Source organism: Mauremys reevesii, unplaced genomic scaffold, assembly GCF_016161935.1.
Source record: "Mauremys reevesii isolate NIE-2019 unplaced genomic scaffold, ASM1616193v1 Contig34, whole genome shotgun sequence".
NCBI classification, from domain to species: domain Eukaryota; kingdom Metazoa; phylum Chordata; order Testudines; family Geoemydidae; genus Mauremys; species Mauremys reevesii.
Window position 1 is genome coordinate 286,707 of NW_024100845.1, and position 23,202 is coordinate 309,908.

The 23,202-nt window shown below is 52.2% G+C and overlaps 1 protein-coding gene across 5 annotated transcripts; it reads right to left on the minus strand.

Moving 5' to 3' along the window:
* Positions 1 to 723: 723 nt before the first annotated feature.
* LOC120393835 (zinc finger protein 850-like) lies at positions 724 to 22,174 on the minus strand. 5 transcript variants are annotated; one of them, XM_039518330.1, is made up of 3 exons: positions 22,140 to 22,174; positions 5,853 to 5,966; positions 724 to 5,518 (listed from the first exon to the last, which is right to left on the minus strand). In XM_039518330.1, exons 2-3 carry the CDS (start codon positions 5,886 to 5,888, stop codon positions 3,023 to 3,025), a joined length of 2,532 nt encoding a protein of 843 aa, XP_039374264.1. In that variant the 5' UTR covers positions 5,889 to 5,966; positions 22,140 to 22,174; the 3' UTR covers positions 724 to 3,022. The 5 variants fall into 5 exon arrangements, with proteins under 5 accessions (XP_039374264.1, XP_039374263.1, XP_039374262.1 ...); XM_039518329.1 differs by lacking the exon at positions 22,140 to 22,174 and adding an exon at positions 6,986 to 7,039; XM_039518328.1 differs by lacking the exon at positions 22,140 to 22,174 and adding an exon at positions 6,986 to 7,033 and having other exon boundaries at positions 724 to 5,481.
* Between the last annotated feature and the right edge of the window lie 1,028 nt (positions 22,175 to 23,202).

Consider the following 23,202-nt stretch of genomic DNA (forward strand, 5'->3'; position numbering starts at 1 on the left):
ATATAGGTCAACTTAGGTTTGGAGTGTAGATGCCCCTTACAAGCAAAGGGATTTCTCTCACCCAAGAGCTTTCAGCAGTCCCTGCTCACTGGGAAGCTTTCCAGCCAGGATCACTGCCCCCAGTTCAACGATGCTCCTGTTGTCTTTCAAGAGATCTTGCTACTGTGAGTAGAGATGGGGGAGGAGAAATGGCCAGAGGCCTTCCTCCCCCTTTATACTCCCACCCTTTATAGTGTAAAAGTCATTGCTGGGTGATGGCCTATGTGAGCTTTAAACCGTCTTTCAAATGAATTGTAAATGTCTTTGTTTACCGCCTTCCTCCTGTTGGTGGACGGCCAGATAGTAGTTTTCTAACATAGATGGTCGGTTCTTTGTCGTCTCTGAGGAGTTAGTCTGTGGGGTGTTCCCCAGAACGTCAACATATTTCAGTAACAAATAAAGCTACCATACATCCGGGTTTTCCCAGGCAGAGCTTCTTTTTGGAACCCGTTTCTCTGTCCGAGCGTGATTTTCCCATAACAGCAAACGTCCAGGGGTTTTGCAGAGCAGATGGGCTACAGCTCAGAAATAGCCCTGATTGGTCACCTTCCCAACTGGTCTATTCCCCGGCATCCACAGCTGATCGGTCCATTCCTCTGCATCTGTAGCTGATTGATTGCTGCCAGATCCCACCCACCCAGGCCCCAGCTCCCAGCCCTGGGGAGTGGGTTCTGCAGGCAGGTGCTGACGGACGGCTGTTGCTGTGTTCTGGGCTTGTACCAGCGCCCTGCCACTGTGACAGTGACCGACACTGCCCTCACTTCGTGAGTACTCCCCCCGCAACCCTCCAGCACCCACAATTCTACCCCCCAGCTCCCACTCCTCGTCAGTGTCCTCTTTTTGGGCACGTGGAATATGGTCACCCTAGTAACAAACATACAGTAAAATCTCACTATTCTACCCATTTTCTTCTGTAGCGGCTAAACCACTTTCACTTCTCGCCTCATTATTTGGTTGTATTACTTGCAAAAGTTTTAGCATCATTATACTAAAAGAAAGAGAAAGAAACACAAGTCTTCCCATCTACAAATGATCTGGACTAACCTAGAAAAACCCGGGAACTAATTTCACCAATAGATGCAAACAGGGCTCTAGGATCTGTAAGGTCAAACTGTGCTTTAGAGTCCATGGAATTTCCCCAGCCACTCCTGGCTCTGTGGCACTTTCTTCTCCAGCCCTCTTGAGTCTGACTTAGGATCATAGACATCAAACCTGTGATTCCTAGGCATGGAGAGCCAGGGACACGGTGGTAAGTGACACCTTGAGAGGCAGAGGGGAAGATAAAACTGTCCATTGCTGGGACAGAGGCAGCTCTGTGGAGAGTGGAGTGAGTCCCTGCTCCCACTTTTTTAGCATCTAGTTAATTCTGGTGCATAAGGAAGAAAATGTACAAACACTCAATGCTTTACAGCAGGGCCTGGAGTAATGTGAGACTATCTGGGAATGAGACAATCCGGCCCCAAAGGGGGAACTCCGGGACTAATGACCACCCAGCAAAAGGGAGGAGGTCAGAACACGTAAGTAAAGGTATGATTTTGCTACGGATTCGAAGAAGTCACAGAATCTGTGACGTCCAGAGACCTCTGCGACGTCAGCCCATGGTGGCTCAGAGCTGTGGGGTCCCCGAAGCTCTAAGCTGCTGCAGGCTGTGGGGGTACCACGCAGCACTAAGCAAGGCCGCCCCGGAGCTCCGAGCCATGGGAGGCAGGGGGCCAATGCAGCTCCCAGCCAGAGCCCCAGCAATGGGTGCTGCAGCCTTCTCTCGCCCCATTTTGTCACAGATATTATTAGTAAGAGTCCCGGACAGGTCACAGGCTTCCGTGAATATTTCTTTATTGCCTGTTACCTGTCCATGACTTTTATTAAAGATATCCATGACAAAATCTTAGGCTTACATATAAGATGCTCAGGATGAGGTTACACTAGGAAATCTGGTGGAGGGTCACAGAGATGCGCTGGCTAATCCCAACCACATTTCCTACCATAGACAGATGCTCGGAAGCACAGTTGGGATCTCCAGGCCTCTCACAAATGGCTCTGTGGGAATCAGCCCCTCTCAGTGGTGCTGTCTGAATGCAGAGGGGGCAGGGAGATGGGGCAGAGGGGGTGAGTGATGAGGCAGCACCTCGCTACCCCTGTGCTCTCCCTCGCCTCTTATCCCATGATCCTCAAACACTCAATACCCCAGCACCCAGCTCCACCAGCCCCAATCATTCAATCCCCAGTTCCCTCCCCAAAACCCATCCTCCTGGTCCCTCAATACTTGATCCCCCAGAACCCAATGCCCAGGGGGATTTGGGGAGGGGAGAAGTTACCAGCCCCCAGGGACACTCCCCCTGCAGGGAACAGGTCAGTGGGGTGGCCCAACCCAGGGGCTGGTGGAAGATGGGGGAGGGGACAGGTGTCTAGAGAGAAGGTGGGGCCTGGCCCAAGTGTCTTTCTCCTCATCTCCATGGCAGGGGGATCCCGGCTGGGAGGGGAAGGGAGAGCAGGAAACTTCAGCCAGGCAGAGGGAGCATCTGGAGGAGTTTCTCTCTTTCCCTTCCCCCACCTGTAGCCCATCAGCTCAGAAGCCAGGGCTGCAGCAGGGAGGAGGGACTGACCGGGGAAGAGCCAGAGGGTCACTGACCAGCTTATGCTCGGCTGCTGCTGGATCCTCACCTCAGCAATGGGCAGCTGGATCTTGGGAGCCAAACACCCCTGATGTGTGTGGGAACGAGGAAATGGGTTTGTCACCATGGCCAGCCCCAGTCAGGGCCCTGAGAGAATTTCCCTGCTCTGTGGAGGAGCCTGAAATGACAGTTCCACTTGGAGCATTTTCCACACTAAGAACATCTCAGAGGTTTCTTCCCTGTGTGGATTTGTGGATCCCTGATATTCCAGGAACACCAAATGAAGCTTCCACCACATTCAAGGTCTCTCTGTTGTGTGGATCACTGATGCTTGAAGTCAAATTGAATCTTTTCCTGCAATCAAGCTATTTCTAGGGTCTCTCGCCCTTGTGGATTTTCTGATGTGTGGTCAGCTCTGAACTCTTACTGAAGCTTTCCCCACAATCAAAGCATTTATACGGTCTCTCGCGTGTGTGGATTTTCCCATGTTGATTAAGATTTGAGCGCTGACTGAAAGTTTTCCCACACTCCAGGCATTTATGAGGTTTCTCTCCTGTGTGAGTTTTGTAATGTGTATTAAGGATTGATTTCAAACTGAAACTTTTCCCACACTCAAGACATTTATAGGGTCTTTCTCCTGTGTGGATTCTCCTATGTTTAGTAAGGGGTGAACTTTCCATAAAACTTTTCCCACACTTAAGGCATTTAAAGGGTCTCTCTCCTGTGTGAACTCTCTGGTGTCTAGTAAGATATGACTTCTGAATAAAACTTTTCCCACACTCAAGGCACTTAAAGGGTCTCTCTCCTGTGTGGATTCTCCCATGTTGAGTAAGCTGTGAGCTTTGACTGAAAGTTTTCCCACAGTCCAGGCATTTATAGGGTCTTTCTCCTGTGTGGATTCTCTGATGCTTAATAAAGAATGTTTGACGAACAAAACTTTTCCCACACTCAAGGCATTTATAGGGTCTTTCTCCTGTGTGGATTCTCCCATGTTTAGTAAGGGATGAACTTTCCTTAAAACTTTTCCCACACTCCAGGCATTTGTAGGGTCTTTCTCCCACGTGGATTCGCTCATGTTTAATAAGGGATGAACTTTCAAAAAAACTTTTCCCACACTCAAGGCATTTATAGGGTCTCTCTCCTCCATGGATTCTCCGATGTTTATTAAGGTGTGAGCTTTGACTGAAAGTTTTCCCACAGTCCAGGCATTTATAGGGTCTTTCTCCTGTGTGGATTCTCCCATGTTTAATAAGGGATGAACTTTCCATAAAACTTATCCCACACTCAAGGCAACCATAGGGTCTCACTCCTGTGTGGGTTCTCTGATGTGTAGTAAGCTTTGAGTTATGAATAAAAGTTTTCCCACACTCCAGGCATTTATAAGGTCTTTCTCTTGTGTGGGTTCTCTGATGTGTAGTAAGATGTGACTTCTGAATAAAACTTTTCCCACACTCAAGGCATCCATAGGGTCTCTCTCCTGTGTGGGTTTTCTGATGTTTAGTAAGCTTTGAGTTGTGAGTAAAAGTTTTCCCACAGTTCAGGCATTTATAAGGTCTCTCTCCTCTGTGGGTTCTCTGATGCGTAGTAAGCTTTGAGTTATGAATAAAAGTTTTACCACACTCAAGGCATTTATAAGATCCCTCTGCTGCGTGAACTTTCTGGTGTACAGTAAGTTGTGACTTCCGAATGAAGCTTTTCCCACAGTCCAAGCATTTATGGGGTTTCTCTCCTGTGTGGATTGCCTGATGTCTAGTAAGTTTTGTTCTGTCAACAAAATTTTTCCCACACTCAAAGCAAGTATATGGTCTCTCTCCTGCGTGGATTGCCTGATGTCTAGTAAATTTTGTTCTGTCAACAAAATTTTTTCCACACTCAAAGCAATTATATGGTCTCTCTCCTGTGTGGATTCTCCTATGTTTAATAAGGTATGAGCTCTGACCAAAAGTTTTCCCACAGTCCAAGCATTTATATGGTTTCTCGCCGGTGTGGGTTCGCTCATGTTTAATAAGGTTCCATCGCGTACTGAAAAGTTTCTCACACTGAAGGCATTTATAGTGTCTCTCTCCCGTGTGGATTTTCCTATGTTGAGTAAGGTGAATGCGCTGAGTGAAAGCTTTCCCACACTGAAGGCATTTGTATGGTCTCTCTCCCGTGTGGATTTTCCTATGTTGAGTAAGGTGAATGCGCTGAGTGAAAGTTTTCCCACACTCCAAGCATTTATGGGGTTTCTCACCTGTGTGAGTTTTGTGATGTGTATTAAGGGTTGATTTCAAATTGAAACTTTTCCCACACTCAAGGCATTTATAGGGTCTTTCTCCTGAGTGGATTCTCCGATGTGCAGTAAGGTATGAACTCTGACTAAAACTTTTCCCACACTCAAGACATTTATATGGTTTCTCTCCTATGTGCAGTCTCTGGTGCACAATAAAGTTTGATTTCTCACTGAAGCTTTTCCCACAGTCTACACATTTATAGGACTTCTCTCCTGTGTGTGTTCTCCAATGTTTAATAAGGCTTGCACTGAAATGGAAACTTTTCCCACGGTCAAGGCATTTGTAAGGTTTCTCTTCATTGTGACTTGTCTGCTGGACTGTGATTTCCTTGGGATCCTTGCATCCTCCACCACATTGAATGGATTCATCCAGTTTCTTCCTGGGATAGTTTCCCAGCTGCATCTCTGATCTGTGTCGATCTCTCCAGGCATTTCCCTGTTCCAAGCACTGGGAAAAATTCCCTTCAGCTCTTCTCAAAAATATCCCCTGCAGTTCCACTTTCTCAGGACCTTCCACCTGCTGATTCTCCTTCTTGTTCTCAGTCACTGTCCTGTCACCTGCTGGAGGAGAAAGAATCCAGACAGGAGTCACTGCCTGTGCTGGGAGGAAAGGACAGAAAGGGGAATAGCAAAGAGGGAAAACACAACACAGTGATTGTTGGGGAGATGGAGACATTGGATTCTGCCTCCACATCCCACCCAAACACTCCCAGGGAAGCGAAGTCTTGGAGGAAATTCCCGACAGCTAATAGGATGAGTGGGAAGCTGTGACTAATATTTGCTTTCAGGATATGACACCTACTGACTGCAGCCCTCACCTGGGTGAGATGGGACAGAGCTCAGGGCTCTCGCTCATGGCACATTTTGGGAGTCCCAGCTTTTTCCTTCATGCTCAGGATGGTTCTTTCTCAGTTTCCCTGACTCCTCACCTGTGTGGATGCCTCTCGGGCTCTCCCTTTCCTCATCAGCCTGGAGATCCGGGACCCACGGCTCTTCCCCTCGTTCTAGCCGGGCGATCAGGTCAGGTTTGGGAATGGGAAATCCTGCACAGGGGATGAAATCAGGGAAGGTCAGGGCGCATGGAGCATTGGTAGGGTATTTGTCACAGGGAACATTCCCTGAGTTTAATCTGACCCTACATGGGACTGTGGAAACTCAGACCCTTTGGGAGCAGCAGATATCTGGGGGTGGGGTGTTGCCACACCCTCACTAGGAGACCTCAGGGTAGATGCATCTGGGGGACTTTCTGGCACACACAGCTCTGGTGTTAAAATCCTGCCTATTTCCAAACCAGCATGTAGGTGCTGGAACTAAGCGTGCTGGGGGAGCTGCCGCACCTCCTGGCTTGAAGTGGTTTCCATTAGATCCAGGGTTTACAGTTTGGTTCAATGGCTCTCAGCGCCCCCCACTGTACAACCTGTCCCAGCCCCCCCGAGCCCGCAGCACCGAGAGCCTCCCCATGGACGGAGCTAGTCCCAAGAGGGCCAGTGAGTGGAGTGTGAAGGAGAAATAACACAGGCAGGGAATCCCCTGCTTCTGGCCCCTTGACAGCTGGAGAGAGGGGGATGAATTAGCCTGTCCATTAGGTTTCTGCCTCCCCTGTTGCCTCGAAGGGGGTATGGAGATGCACGTCCCTCTCACAGTGGAGCTGTGGACTCGACCAGGGGTTCTCAACCTTTTTCACTCTGAGCCTCCCCCCCCATGGTATAAAAATGCCACAGCCCACCTCTGCCTCACCAACTGGTTTTTTGCATATGAAAGCCAGGGCCAGCATTAGGGGGTGGGGAGCAGGGCAAATACCCAGGGTCCCACGCCACATGTAGCCCCGAAAAGCTAAGTTGCTCAGGCTTCAGCTCCAGCCCCATGCAGTGGGGCTTTTACTTTGTGCCCTGGGCCTCAGCAAATCTAATTCTGGCCCTGCTTGGCGGGCCCCCCTGAAACCTGCTCGCAGCCCCACAGGGGCCCCTGGCTGAGAACCACAGCACTATGTGACCCCAGCTGAGCAGAGTCAGACATGCAGACCCCATGGCTTAAAATAGCTGAGGGGACGGGAATCCCTTACCCAGTGACGTCACCGTCTCGTAGTTCTCCTGCATGACGTCCCTGTAGAGGGCTCTCTGAGCGGGGTTCAGCAGAGCCCCCTGCCCCTGGGTGAAATACACAGCCACCTCCTCGAAGGTCACCGGCATCTGGAACAACAAGAGTCCCCCACTCAGCACCTGCTGCCCCAGCCACAGACCCACTAATCATGGGGGAGGAAGCTTGGAAAAGCAGAATCCTCCCCGCACCCCTGCTCAGAGCAGCCAGGAGGCTTCAGGGGGTGGGGGAAGGTGAGAGCTCCTTGTCCCCCAGCACACGGAGCAGGGCAGGGTCTTCTCATTTCCCACACGCCTGCCAGCCACAGGCTGATACGGGAAGCAGAGCTCTGAGCCGGGGACAGGGACAGGAATCCCAACAGCTTCCCTGCGTATTTCACAGCAGCCTCTGGCCAGTGGGGTCAGGCTCCAGCCCTGGGAGTCTGCTCAGTTTTCCCAGCCCTGCCCAGGGGGGTGTTGTGCACGGCCCAGGCTGGTTCCCTCCGCCCCCACCCACCGGGGCTGGCGGCAGCTTTCCCGGGCCCCGGGCGGGAATCGCAGCCAGCCCCGCTGGGAGCAGCCTGGGGCCAAACCTCCCCCTGCAGCCCGGGGGTGCCGGGGGGGGGGGCGGGTCTCTCTCACCTTCCCTCCGAGCGGGGCCCCCGGGGCAGGGGCCGGGCCGGGCTGGGGGCTCTGCCCTGGGAGAGGCTCCTGGGGGGGAGCAGCGGGAAGGGCCCTGCTGGAGATTCCCCTCTCCCGGCTGCAGCCAGGGCTCCGGGCTCCCCGCACCAGCCGCCCCCCGGGGCTCGGGGATCTCGCCAGGAGCCTGGGAGCCAGAGTCACCGCAGCGGCTGCGAGTCACTTCCTGCGGCCGGGCCGGAGCCCAGCGCTCGCTGCCCGGAGCCGCCTCCCGGCAGCTCCTGGGTCCTAGCGATCAACCCAGCTTGATGCAGCATCTCTGCGGTATTTTGGAAGCGGGGGGCTCCTTCCATTGCAGGACCCACCGCCGAAGTGCCCCAAAGACCCATGGCAGGGACCCCCTGCCGCCGAAGTACCGCCGAAGACCCCACTGCACTTCGGTGGCAGGTCCCGCTTCGGCAGTAATTCAGCAGCAGGGGGGTCCCTGCCATGGGCCTTTGGGGCACTTCGGCAGCGGGTCGCGGAGTGGAAGGACCACCCACCGCTGAATTACCACCAAAGCGGGGGGGGGGCCACCACCGAAGACCCCAGGCCCTTGGAATCCTCTGGGCAGCCCTGGATTAGCATTGAAATCAACACTGCTGGGTCGAATTTGGGATAGTGCGGACGCTATTCAACAGTATTGACCTCCAGGAGCTATCCCAGAGTGCTCCATTGCAAATGCACTGGCCAGGTAGACAGGAAAAACATCAGGAACTTTGGAATTTCATTTCCTGTTTGGCCAGCGTGGTGAGCTGATCAGCATAGGTGACCATGGAGTCCCAGAGTCGCAAAAGAGCTCCAGCATGGACCGAATGGGAGGTTCTGCATCTGAGCACTGTATGGGGAGACGAATCCGTGCTGTCAAATGAAATGCCAGAATTTTGAAAAAATCTCCAAGGGCATGAAGGACAGAGGTTATAACAGGAATCCGCAGCAGTGCCACATGAAGCCTACTAAAGAACCAGAGAAGCAAACGGCCTCTCCGGGGCAGAGCCCCAGACATACAACTTCTATGATGAGCTGCATGCCATTCTAGGGAGTGCCCCTACAACTACCCCACCCTTGTACTTCCTTCCTCCTCCTCCCCCCCCCCAGGCTACCTTGGCAGTTATGCCCCCATTGGTGTGATGAATTAATAAAGAATGCATGAATTTGAAACAATAATGACTTTATTGCCTCTGCAAGCGGAGATCAAAGTGGGGAGAGGAGGGCGGTTGGATTACAGGGAAATACACTGAAGGACTGTCTGGATATGTGGACGCTCTACTCAGACCCTATGCCACCAGCACTCCCAGCTATCTCCGTGACACCACTGATTTCCTGAGGAAACTACAATGCATTGGTGACCTTCCAGAAAACACCACCCTAGCCACCATGGATGTAGAGGCTCTCTACACAAACATCCCACACACTGATGGAATACAAGCTGTCAGGAGCAGTATCCCTGATGATGCCACAGCACAACTGGTTGCTGAGCTCTGTACCTTTATCCTCACACACAACTATTTCAAATTTAATGACAATATATATCTCCAGATCAGTGGCACCGCTATGGGCACCCGCACAGCCCCACAATATGCCAATATTTTTATGGCCGACCTGGAACAACGCTTCCTCAGCTCCCGTCCACTCACGCCCCTTCTCTACCTACGCTACATTGATGACATCTTCATCATCTGGACCCATGGGAAGGAGACTCTGGAAAAATTCCACCATGATTTCAACAGCTTCCACCCTCCATCAACCTCAGCCTGGACCTATCTACACGGGAGGTCCACTTCCTAGACACCACGGTGCAAATAAGTGGTGGTCACATTAACACCACCCTATACCGAAAACCTACCGACCGCTATGCCTACCTTCATGCCTCCAGCTTCCATCCCGGGCACACCACAAGATCCATTGTCTACAGCCAAGCACTGAGGTACAACCGTATCTGCTCTAACCCCGCAGACAGAGACCAACACCTAGAAAATCTCCACCAAGCATTCTCAAGACTACAGTACCCACACGAGGAAATAAGGAAACAGATCAACAGAGCCAGACGTGTACCCAGAAGCCTCCTACTGCAAGACAAACCCAAGAAAGAAACCAACAGGACTCCACTGGCCATCACATACAGTCCCCAGCTCAAACCCCTCCAACGCATCATCAGGGATCTACAACCCATCCTGGACAATGATCCCACACTTTCACAGGCCTTGGGTGGCAGGCCAGTCCTCGCCCACAGACAACCTGCCAACCTGAAGCATATTCTCACCAACAACTGCACACCGCACCATAGTAACTCTAGCTCAGGAACCAACCCATGCAACAAACCTCGATGCCAACTCTGCCCACATATCTACACCAGCAACACCATCACAGGACCTAACCAGATCAGCCACACCATCACCGGTTCATTCACCTGCACGTCCACCAATGTAATATATGCCATCATATGCCAGCAATGCCCTTCTGCTATGTACATCGGCCAAACTGGACAGTCTCTAAGGAAAAGGATAAATGGACACAAATCAGACATTAGGAATGGCAATATACAAAAACCTGTAGGAGAACACTTCAACCTCCCTGGCCACACAATAGCAGATTTTAAGGTGGCCATCTTACAGCAAAAAAACTTTAGGACCAGACTCCAAAGAGAAACTGCTGAGCTCCAGTTCATCTGCAAATTTAACACCATCAGTTTAGGACTAAACAAAGACTGTGAATGGCTTGCCAATTACAGAACCAGTTTCTCCTCCCTTGGTTTTCACACCTCAGCTGCTGGAACAGGGCCCCATCCTCCCTGATTGATCTAACCTCCTTATCTCTAGCTTGCTTCTTGCTTGCTTATATACACACACCTGCCCCTGGAAATTTCCACTGCTTGCATCCGAAGAAGTGGGTATTCACCCACGAAAGCTCATGCTGCAAAACGTCTGTTAGTCTATAAGGTGCCACAGGATTCTTTGCTGCTTCTACAGAACCAGACTAACACGGCTACCCCTCTGATACAGGGAAGTAGAGTAAACCAAAGGGGTGGGTTTTCATCAAGGAGAAACAAACAGAACTTTCACACTGTAGCCTGGCCAGTCATGAAACTGGTTTCAAAGCTTCTCTGATGCACAGCGCGTCCTGCTGTGCTCTTCTAACCGCCCTGGTGTCTGGCTGCGCATAATCAGCGGCCAGACGATTTGCCTCAACCTCCCACTCCATCATAAACGTCTCCCCCTTACTCTCACTGATATTGTGGAGCACACAGCAAGCAGCAATAACGATGAGAATATTGGTTTTGCTGAGGCCTAACCGAGTCAGTAAACTGCACCAGGGAGCTTTTAAACATCCAAAGGCACATTCTGCCACCGTTCTGCACTTGCTCAGCCTATAGTTGAACTGCTCCTTACTACTGTCCAGGCTTCATGAGCCATGGGAGCAAGGGGTAGGCTGGGGTAGGTGCGACCGTGTGGTGCTGCCCTGGGAGAGCAGCCTGAGGCAGAAGCCTCCAGCTGGCATGATATTCCAGGCAGGACTGAATCTCCATTAGATGAAACTTAAAGAAGAGAATGATCTGGAGTCAGTCCCATTTTTATCCAGGTGCCCCCCCGCGGCCAACCCCACTGAGGCTGGCCAGGAGCACCCATGTCTGCCCAGGCACCCCCGACCAACCTAACCGAGGTTGGCCAGGAACACCCACGGGACGATGATGATGGCTAGCAGTTCTATTGTACTGTCTGCCGTCCACAAGAGAAGGCAAGGGGATGCTGCTGTGTAGCTGAGCGGGCTCCATGCTTGCCGTGGTATGTCGTCTGCATGGGTAACCCAGGAAAAAAGGCGAGAAATGATTTTTTGCCATTGCTTTCAAGGAGGGAGGGGGGCCTGACGACATGTATGCAGAACCACCCGTGACAATGTGTTTGCCCCATCAGGAACTGAGATCTCAACCCAGAATTCTAATGGGCAGCGGAGACGGTGGGAACTGTGGGATAGCTACCCACAGTGCAACGCTTCGAAAGTTGACCCTAGCCTTGGTACTGTGGACGCACACCGCCGACTCAATGCGCTTAGTGGGGGCACACACAATCGACTGTATCAAATTGATTTCTAAAAAATTGACTTCTATTAAATTGACCTAAATTCTTAGCGTAGACATACCCTCAGAGTGCAGCGAGCAACTCTCGCTGGTGGCTGCTCAAACACTATTTCCTAAAATACTTAATTAACTTTAGCAAAAACCATGAGATGTGCACACAGGCAGTGGTCGGCAACATGTCTGTACATGGACACAAGTGTCCACAGTAAAGATGTTGAGGTCCATGGGGGCTGCTCCCCGTCCTTGCTGTTGCTGGTGGAGGCGCGGCCAAGCGGCTCTGCACGATGCCTCCGTTCTCCCTTCCCGAGCGCTGACTCCACAGCTCTGAGCCCTCCTCTGGCTCCTACTTGTGCTGCTGCTGCTTCCGGGAGCTGCTTGAGGAAAGTTGCATGGAGCCTGAACACACCTCCCGCATCTCACACTCCTGCCCCAGCCTTGATCCCCCTCCCGCCCTCCAAACCCCTTGGTCCCAACTTCAAGCTCCCTTCTGCACGCCAAATCCCTCATCCCCAGCTCCACACCACAGCCTGCACCCACAGCCAGAGCCCTCACCCCGGCTCCCCACATCCCAACCCCCTGCTCCAGCCCAGAGCCCCATCCCACACCTCATTTTGGGCCCCAGCCCAGAGCCCATACCGCTTCCCACACCCAACCCCCTGCCTCACCCTGGAGCCCCCTCCAATGTCCATCACTGAGTCTAGTAATTTTGTCAAGTGTCCATTGTGCAACATGGTGGTGCTGACCCCTGAACAGAGGTAAGCGGGGGAAGGGTCCCACTGTGGGGAACTTTCCTGGCTCATACACCCCACCCTGGTGGAATCGAATAGCAGAAGGATCTGAGTCCTTGTTCCCACTCCCTTCACCCAGGGGCCTGTCGGACCTCGAGGACACCCCATCCACTCTAGTCCCCGTAACCTGGACAAGGCTGGGCCAAGGATTCCTGAGGGGCTCAACCCCAATCTTGTCATGATCACTCAGGACAGGGGTGACAGTGTCCCCACTGCGGGGTACTCTCTTCGCTCTGGATGCTTCCCTGACATCTTCACTGACCACTGCATAGAGTTCAGAACAAATAGAATTCATTAAACAGCAAGTAATTTAAAAAAATGGGAAAGATGAAAAGAAAACACGTCACCCCACTCTGTGGGCACAGGGGGAACCATGACCAGTGTCTCTAGATTGTCAGGGCAGTTCACAGACTGTTCCTCAGAGGCCCTGGCTGTGCTGCAGGGGTGCTGCAGGTTGGACACGTGCTCTAGTGATGGCCACATGCCCTCAGGCTCTAGGTGGCAGGACCCTTCTTCCCAGCATCAGTCATTTCCTGTCAGAGTTATGCTCCCCCTCCAAGTCTGGCTTGCAAGGCCCCTTGGCTGGGGGTATCTCACTGCGCTGGGCCCTCTGCCCAGGGTTCCCCTCACTCATAGGCGGCAGGTTTGTATAATTTTTGGTGGGGCCCAAAATGGTGGTGCCCCCCCGCTCCCGCCCTGTAAGCCGATATAAAATGAAGCTACAACGCGTCAGTGCCACAAGATTACAAGGGTCAATTAAAAGTGGAAAGTCAGAAGCAGCACTTGCCTACTTCAATATACAGTATTATATTTTGTTGCATCTGTTGTGATGAAGTGGGAATGTTCTTAATATTTTCTCTGAATACTGTGTGGGTGCCTCAGTTTCCCCTGCAAGATGCCAACTGAAGGTGTTAGGGACAAAGAGATGAGGTGGCCTCCTTGTCCAGAAGAGACACAGAGGCCAGAGGAGGGAGTGTCAGTTTGGAGCTGGCTGGGGAAATTGGGAGAGACCCAGAACTTGGTTCTGGGCTCCCCACCCCCCAAGATGGACCTGACAGAGGGGTTCTGTTTTCTGTACCAACAAGCTCTGTTTAAACTGTGTTCCCGTCATCTAATAAACCTTCTGTTTTACTGTCTGGCTGAGAGTCACATCTGACTGCAGAGTTGGGGTGCAGCGACCTCTGGTTGCCCCAGGACCAGCCTGGGCAGACTCACTTTGGAAAGTGCATGGTGTGGAAGGGCATGCTGAATGCTCCGAGGTCAGACCCAGGAAGGTGTAAGCTTCTTGCCCTGGAGACAGTATGCTCCGAGAGAGGAGGCTCCCCCAGAGTCCTGACTGGCTTTGTATGGAGATGTTCCAAAGCATCACAGCATCCCCTTCCACACCGTGCACTTCCCAGAAGTCCGCACAGGCACTGACACTCCCTCCTCCGGCCTTTGTCTCTTTTCCAGGCATTAGGAGGCCACCTGATCTCTCTGTTCTCCAACACCTTCAGTTGGCACCTTGCAGGGGAAACTGATTTGGGAGAAATGAAGTAAAAGCTGCCCAAACCGAGCTTGAGCACTCCTGAATTTTGAGGTGTTCAAATCTGGAAGGCAGGTGCTGGGGGTGGGAGAGGGCTGTGGGCTCCATGGGGAGCATGGCAGCAACTGTCTGGAGCTGCATGGAGCCAGATACGCTGGTCTGAGTGGCACAGTAAGCAGTTTGGGGTTGGAGAAGAGGTAGGGAGTTCCGGGGGCAGTCAAGGGACAAGGAGCAGGGGAGTTGGATGGGGCAGAGGTTCAAGGGGCAGTCAGGGGACAGGCAGCAATTGGATAGGCATGGGAGTCTAAGAGGTTTATCAGGGACAGGTAGGGGTGCAGTCCTGGGGAAGTTGGGTGGGGTCTCAGGAGGGGGCAGTTAGGGACAAGGAGAAGGGAGGCTTAGATAGGGGCTGAGGTCCCACGGGGCAGTTAGGGGCAGGGGTCTCGGGGGGGGGGACGTGGGGAACAAGGACCAGTGGGGCTTGGAGCGGGGGTGGCGGGTGTGGGGGGCAGTAGGGGCAGGGGGCGGGGGCGGGGGCAAGCAGCGGACAAAGGCTGGGATTCAAAGGGCTCTGAGCTGCTGGCAGCCGGGATCCCAGAGCCCTTTAAATCCCAGCCCCGGCTGGGAGTCAGAGGACTCTGGGCTGCCTGCAACCGCAGGGAGCCCAGAGCCTTTTAAATCCCAGCCGGGGCCGGGAATCAGAGGGCTCTGGGCTGCCCACTGCGGCGGGGAGCCCAGAGCCCTTTAAATCTCAGCCGCGGCTGGGATTTAAAGGGCTCTGGGCTGCCTGCACCCGCGGGGAGCCCAGAGCCTTTTAAATCCCAGCCGCGGCCGGGAATCAGAGGGCTCTGGGCTGCCTGCAAACGCGGGGAGCCCAGAGCCTTTTAAATCCCAGCCGCAGCCGGGAATCAGAGGGCTCTGGGCTTCCCGCTGCAGCAGGCAGCCCAGAGCCCTCTGATTCCCCGCCACGGCTGGGATTTAAAGGGCTCTGGGCAGCCCTGGCGGCGGCGGCGGCAGCGGCGCTCGAAGCAGGGGAGAAAAAATATTGGTGGGGCAGAGCCCCTGCCTGGGATTTATTCATGGGGCTAAAGCCCCAGAGCCCCATATAAGTCGGCGCCTATGCCCTCACTCTTCCCAGCTACTGACAGCCCCCGGGCTCCAGACTGCCCCAGCTCCCCTCTGCCTCAGCGCCGCTGCTGCTCTGCCTCCAGCTCGGCTCTCTGAGCTGCACCTCTCTGCTTCTGGAGGCTGCTGCTCTGACTCCAGCCCACTCAGGTTGCTGCTCTCCCCTTCTCTGGCAGGCAGCTCCAGCTCACACAGAGGACAGGCTCCCGACTCTATAGTAAACTAACTAACGGTTCATTGCCTAAGGAAAGGAAGTGAGAGTTATTGAGAGGTTAAAGCAGGTAAAATATATGCACAGGTGAGTCACAGTCTGTAATTCCAAAGGGTGGCAGTGATTTAACAAACTGCCAGCTTCCCAAAAGTAATTTCAGGGTACCCAGATTGTCTCTGAGGAGCTCCACTTTCTATCTGGTACACTTCCCTGTAAGAATCCAAACAGTCCAGAGATAAAGGCACTTTCCTTGAATCCATACTTATGGTGTCTTCTCACACACAAAAAAGGGAGACAGGGTCACTACCCACGTGGGCTTTTCCTCTCATGACAGAGAGTGAGGAACGCATTTTGAGTCTTTGACCTCCAGTCCTCACGCACAACGCCCAGTTGCTTTGAAATTAGCTCTTTTCTGTTAAAGTTCTCCATTTGCATTCCATGAGCTATCTTCCTCGTTTGATTGGGTTAGTTAGTTACGAGGTGTACACAATGGAAATGTTCCCTACTACATTATAACAAGATACACTTAAGTGAAAACAATGCAAGTAACATCCCATTAGTTGTCATGAAGTTTAAACACCAACTACACTCTTATACATTTAACAATCACTTTGATCTATCCTAATACACAAGTGAATTGGTCTGGGGCTCTGGCATGTGCTGGCACCTGTTCTGCACGCAGTGGAAAATACAGTACGAAGATATATATATACACACACACACACAGAGAACATGAAACAATAGGTGTTACCGTACACACTCTAAGGGGGGTGATCAGTTAAGGTGAGCTATTACCAGCAGGAGAAAAAGAAAAAAACAACTTTTTGTAGTGGTAATCAAAATGGCCCATCTCCAGCAGTTGACAAGAAGGTGTGAGGAACAGTAGGGGGGGGGAAATAAACATGGGGAAATAGTTTTATTTTGTGTAATGACCCATCCACTCCCAGTCTTTATTCAAGCCTAACTGAATGGTGTCCAGTTTGCAAATTAATTCCAATTCAGCAGTCTCTCGTTGGAGTCTGTTTTTGAAGGTTTTTTGTTGTAATATTGTGACTTTTAGGTCTCTAATCGAGTGACCAGGGAGACTGAAGTGCTCTCCAACTGGTTTTTTAATGTTATAATTCTTGATGTCTGATTTGTGTCCATTTATTGTTTTACATGGAGACTGTCCGGTTTGGCCAATGTCCATGGCAGAGGGGCATTGGTGGCACATGATGGCATATATCACATTGGTAGATGTGTAGGTGAACGAGCCTCTGACAGTGTGGCTGATGTGATTAGGTCCTATGATGGTGTCCCCATAATAGATATGTGGACAGAGTTGGCTACCGGCTTTGTTGCAAGGATAGGTTCCTGGGTTAGTGTTTTTGTTGTCTGATTGCTGGTGAGTATTTGCTTCAGGTTGGGGAGCTGTCTGTAAGCGAGGACTGGCCTGTCTCCCAAGATATGTGAGAGTGAGGGATCATCCTTCAGGATAGATTGTAGATCCTTGATGATGTGCTGGAGAGGTTTTATTTAGGGGCTGAAGGTGACGGCTAGTGGCGTTTTGTTCCTTTCATTGTTGGGCCTGTCCTGTAGCAGGTGACTTCTGGGTACCCTTCTGGTTCTGTCAATCTGTTTCTTCACTTCAGCAGGTGGGTACCTTAGTTGTAAGAACACTTGATAGAGATCTTGTAAGTGTTTGTCTCTGTCTGAGAGGTTGGAGCAAATGCAGTTCTATCTTAGAGCTTGGCTGTAGACAATGGATCGTGTGGTGTGGTCTGGATGAAAGCTGGAGGCATGTAGGTAAGTACAGCGGTCAGTTGGTTTCCCGTATAGGGTGGTGTTTATGTGACCACCACTTATTAGCGCTGTAGGGTCCAGGAAGTGGATCTTTTATGTGGATTGGTCCAGGCTGAGGTTGATGGTGGGATGGAAATTGTTGAAATCGTGGTGGAATTCCTCAAAGGCTTCTTTTCCATGGGTCCAGATGATGAAGATTTCATCAATGTAGCATAAGTAGAGTATGGGCGTTAGGGGACAAGAGCTGAGGAAGCGTTGTTCTAAGTCAGCCATAAAAATGTTGGCATCCTGTGGGGCCATGCGGGTACCCGTAGCAGTGCTGCTGACTTGAAGGTGTACATTGTCCCCAAATGTGAAATAGTTATGGGTGAGGACAAAGTTACAAAGTTCAGCCACCAGGTTTGCCGTGACATTATCAGGGATACTCTTCCTGATGGCTCGTAGTCCATCTTGGTGTGGAATGTTGCTGTAGAGAGCTTCTACATCCATAGTAGTTAGGATGGTGTTTTCTGGAAGATCACTAATGGATTGTAGTTTCCTCAAGAAGTCAGTGGTGTCTCGAAGATAGCTAGGAGTGCCAGTAGCATAGGGCCTGAGGAGGGAGTCCACATAGCCAGACAATCCTGCTGTCAGGGTGCCAATGCCTGAGATGATGGGGCTCCCAGGATTTCTAGGTTTATGGATCTCGGATAGCAGATAGAATACCCCTGCTCAGGTTTCTAGGGATGTGTCTGTGGATTTGCCCTTGAGCTTTTTCAGGGAGTTTCTTGAGCAGATGGTGTAGTTTCTTTTGGTAACCCTCAGTGGGATCAGAGGGTAATGGCTTGTAGAATGTGGTGTTGGAGAGCTGCCTAGCTCTACTACTATACTCTACTACAGTTACTATGTTCTTCCAGGTCTTTAACAATTAAAGTTTACATTTCAAAGCTCTAATCTATCTAATGTGGCATGGCTCTAATTACCATTTACACACTTTTCAAATGTCTCTAAAAGTTGAATTTGGGTCAATTATCCTGCAAGTTTCTTAACCCTTTCTGGCCGTGTGTCACAGAAGATTAGATCTTGCGTGGATTCTCCCATGTTTAATGAGATGCGATCTCTGTGTGAAACTTTTCCCACAGTCCAAGCACTTATGGGGTCTCTGTCCGGTGTGGATTCTCTGATGTCTAATAAGGGATGACCTGTTTGTGAAACTTTTCTTACAATCCAAGCACTTATGCGGTCTCTCGCCTGTGTGGATCCTCTGATGTATTATAAGATATGATTTCTGTGTGAAACTTTTCCCACAGTCTAAGCACTTATGGGGTCTCTCTCCTGTGTGGATTGCCTGATGTTTAACAACGTCGGACCTCCATATGAATCTTTTTCCACAGTCCAAGCACTTATGGGGTCTCTCTCCTGTGTGGATTGCCTGATGTTTAACAAGGTCTGACCTCCTTACAAAACTTTTTCCACAGTCCAAGCACTTATGAGGGCTCTCTCCTGTGTGGATTGCCTGATGTCTAACAAGAGCTGATGTATTTCTGAATCTTTTCCCACATTCCAAGCACTTATGGGGTCTGTCTCCTGTATGGACTGCCTGATGTTTAACAAGGTCTGATCTCTGTATGAAACTTTTCTCACAGTCCAAGCACTTATGGGGTCTCTCACCTGTGTGGAATGACTGATGATAAACAAGGTCTGACCTACGTATAAAACTTTTCTCACAATTCAAGCACTTATGCGGTCTCTCTCCTGTATGGATTGCCTGATGCTGAAGAAGGGCTGATCTCCATGTGAAACTTTTCCCACAGTTCAAACACTTATAGGGTCTCTCTCCTGTGTGGATTCCCTGATGTTGAACAAGGTCTGACCTCTGTATGAAACTTTTTCCACAGTCTAAGCATTTGTGGGGTCTCTCTCGTGTTTGGCTTATCTGCTGTGTACTTAGAACTGACTTCCAATCCAAACATTTCCTGCACTCGAGGGGTTGATAGGGTTTCTCTCCCGAGGGGCTTCTCCCATGATTATTGAGGTCTGAGCGGTTATTGAAGGTTTCTCCACGGTCCAAGCACTGAAGGGGTTTCCCTCCAGTATGCACTGTCTGATGTGTCACAAGCTGTGATCTCAGAATGAATTCTTTCCTACATTCGAGGCACTGATAGGGTTTTTCTTCCTTGGGATTTGTTTGCTGGGCTGTTTGATCCTTATCTCCTCCCCAACATTGAATGGATTCATTCACTTTCTTCTTTGGGTGGTTTCCCAGCAGCCCCTCTGACCTGTGCCAATTTCCCCAGGCTTCTCTCTCTTCCAAGCACTGGGAAAAATTCCCTTCAGGTCTTCCCACAAAGGTCCCCTGCAGTTCCACTTTCCCAGGAATGTGCTCATGATGATTCCCCTCCACGTTCTCACTCGCTCTCTCATTACCTGCTGGGAGAGAGACAATCCAGACAGGAGTCATTGTGCTGGGGAGAAAGAGGAATAGCACAGGGGGAAAACCCAACACGCTAACACTGCGAAGACTGAGCAATTGGATTCTGCCTCCACATCCCACCCAAACACTCAGAGGGATGGGGTATGGCTACACTTGAGATTTGCAGCGCTGGTGGAGGCTTTCCAGTGCTGCAATTAGTAACTGTCCACACCTGCAGAGCACATCCAGCACTGCAACTCCCTGGCTGCAGCGCTGGCCGTACACCTGGGTCTGCTTGGGGTGTAAGGATTGCAGCGCTGGTGCTGCAGCGCTGCTCGTAAAGTGTGGCCACACACCAGCGCTGTTATTGGCCTCCAGGGTATTAGGAGATATCCCAGAATGCTTTTAACTAAATTACTCCCTTTGTTTTGTTATGCTGCCTCTCTTTGTTTTGTTGTGAACTCAGGGCTCCAGGAGCTGCTTATCTAAAAAACAAACACAGCTCCTGTTTGCCGTGATCAATCTGTAACTGACTGTGAACAATCAAATGAGATAAACCCACTACCTTGCTGTGAATGAGGCAGGCAGGGGGATGAGTGTTTGCTTGACGAGAGAAACAGCGGCGGGAGGGTGAGAAAGGGAGTCCATTGGAGCAGCTGCTTATCAGGTCTGCAGGCTGTTTGCAGTTAAGAGTAAGGGGTCGGGAAAAATTTCTGATTTTGCAAGGCAGGGAGCTGATACACAGTGTCGGCTCCAAAAATCCACTCTCTCTCCCCCGGTCCCTGTCACATTGCACCCCACCCCCCTCTTTTGAAAAGCACGTTGCTGCCACTTGAACGCTGGGATAGCCGCCCATAATGCATCACTCCCAACAGCGCTGCAAATGGTGCAAATATGGCCACACTGCAGCGCTGGTAGCTGTGAGTGTAGCCACACACCAGCGCTTTCCCTACACAGCTGTAACTCCCAGCGCTGCAACTCTTAAGTGTAGCCATACCCATGGAAAGATGGGAAGGAAACCCCTGCAGCTAACAGGACAGGTGGGAAGCCGTGAGTGATATCTGCTGACTCCAGCCCTGCTCTGGGTGAGATGAGGAAGAATTGAGGGTTTTTACTCATACCACATTTCTGGGATTCTCAACTTATTCCTTCATTAGCCAAATGGTTTCTGTGTCAGTCCTCACCTGTGCGGGTGCCTCTTGAGATCTCTCTTTCCTCCGAAGCCTCGAGATTGGGCACCCACGGCTCTTCCCCTTGTTCCAGCTGGGCGATCAGCTCAGGTTTGGGAATGGGAAACCCTGCGCAGGGGGTGAAATCAGAGCAGATCAGGGTGCATGGAGGACTGAGAGAGTTTCTGTCACAAAGGACATTCCATGTCCCAGTGCTGTGCTGGGAGAATCTGGAATCCAAGGGGATGGGAACATGGTCCCTGAGCCCCCTTGGGGGAGGGAGACGTCTGGGGAGGTGGGGGGAATTGTTACGCCCTCACTAGCAGTTCCCAGGATCTGTGCACTTTGCGGGCTTTGCTGAGGCACACATAGCTCTGGATTTAAAGTCCTGCCTATTTCTAAACCTGCAGAGCCCTCCCTCTAGCTGGAGTAACTCCCAAGGAGGCAGGTGAACAGGGATTCTCTGTGTGAATGAGAAACAATATCGATGGGACAATACACGGCTTCAACCCCTTGAAACCTAGAGGGGTTGGGATGGTTCAGCACATCCAATAGGTTTGACAGCTTTATCCCACTGGTGAGGGTATGGAGTTGCAGGTCTTTCTCACACGGCAGCTGTGGATTATAGAACCCATTCCCCTTCAGTCTACCTGACAAGAACCTGACTAGATTCAGAAATGCATGTCCTACATGTTCTAATAACTGACAGGGCCGCCCAGAGGATTCCGGGGGCCCGGGGTCTTTGGCGGCGGGGGGCCCTTCCGTTCCGGGACCCGCGGCCAAAGTGCCCCGAAGATCCACGGCGGGAGCCCCCCACCGCCGAATTACCACCGAAGTGGGACCCGCCGCCGAAGCACAGCCTGGTCTTCGGCGGTAATTCGGTGGCGCTTCGGCGGCGGGTCCCGGAACAGAAGGAGCCCCCCGCTGCCGAAGACCGGGCTGCGCGTGGGCGGTGGGGCCCGCTTCCCCCCCCCCCGCCCCGGCCCCAGCCTCTTACCCGAGCACATCTCCGGCGGGGCCTGAGCTCCGTCCCGCTCAGAGCCGCGTGGTGAGGGGGCGGGGCTGGGAACTCCATGCCGAGCGGAGGCAGCTGAGCTCAGCCCGGAGCTTGCAGCCCCGCCCCCTCCCCACGCTGCTCTGAGCGGGGCGGGGCTCAGGCCCCGTTGGAGCTCCCAGTCCCGCCCCCTCACCACGCGGCTCGGATCGGGGCGGGGCTCAGGGGCTCGGCCGGAGACTCGGCGCTTGATGCGCTGAGGCTCCAGGAGAGGGGCGGAGGTGGGAGCCTCCGCTCTTCTCTTGGGGGCCCCTGCGGAGCCCGGGGCCCGGGGCAAATTGCCCCCTTTGCCCCCCCCCCCTCTGGGCGGCCCTGATAACTGAGGGGACGGGAATCCCTTACCCAGCGAGGTCACCGTCTCGTAGTTCTCCTGCATGACGTCGCTGTAGAGGGCTCTCTGAGCAGGGTCCAGCAGAGCCCCCTGCGCCTGGGTGAAATACACAGCCACCTCCTCGAAGGTCACCGGCCCCTGAAACAACAAGAGTCCCTCACTCAGCACCTGCTGCCCCAGGTACAATCACACTAGTCACGAGAAAGGTAGAAATAAAAAATAAAATCATCTCTGAAGTTCTGGGAGGGCCAGACAAGCAGAATTCCTCTCCCACCCTGCTCAGAGCAGCCAGGAGGCTTCCGGGGGGTGGGAGAAGGTGAGAGCTCCTTGTCCCCACAGCACACGGAGCAGGGCAGGGTCTCCTCATTTCCCACACGCCTGCCAGCCACAGGTTGATGCGGGAAGCAGAGCTCTGAGCCGGGGACAGGGACAGGAATCCCAACAGCTTCCCTGCGTATTTCACAGCAGCCTTTGGCCAGTGGATTCAGACTCCTGCACTGGGAGTCTGGAAAATGTTCCTGGCCCTGCCGAAGGCGTTATGTCCTGTTTGAGAAATGGCAGAATGTCCACCACCTCCGTCAATGGCCCTGCTTCATCCTGTGTCTTTCCTGCCCCTCCCGCTCTACAACACGCTCCCCACAGCTCCCTGCAAATCCCCTACCTGAGCTGGCTCCATCACAGTCATTTCCCTTCCCTGTCTCCTGGAAGACGGGACGATCTGGAGCGAAACGCGGATGTGATTCCTCAGCCTGTCAGGGCGAGAGGGGCGATTGGGGAGGTTACAGAAGCGGCTTGAGTCCATGTCACGCCCTGATTCCCCCCAGGGCTCTCTCCCTGCAGACAGACGCTCTGGACTCTGCCATGCTGCCAGGTCAGGCCCCTTCTAGCAGAACTAAACCCACCGGGGACACTTTTAAACCCTCCTGGTAACAGCATCTCTGCGCCAAATGCTAGAAAAAGAGCAGAATCAAAAGAGCCACTTTGGGGGGCTCCCCATGATATTAGCGTGTAACCCCTCTAGCTCCTCCCCTTCTCCCCAGGCAGTGCGGTGCTCAAGAGTCGGCAACTGGCTTT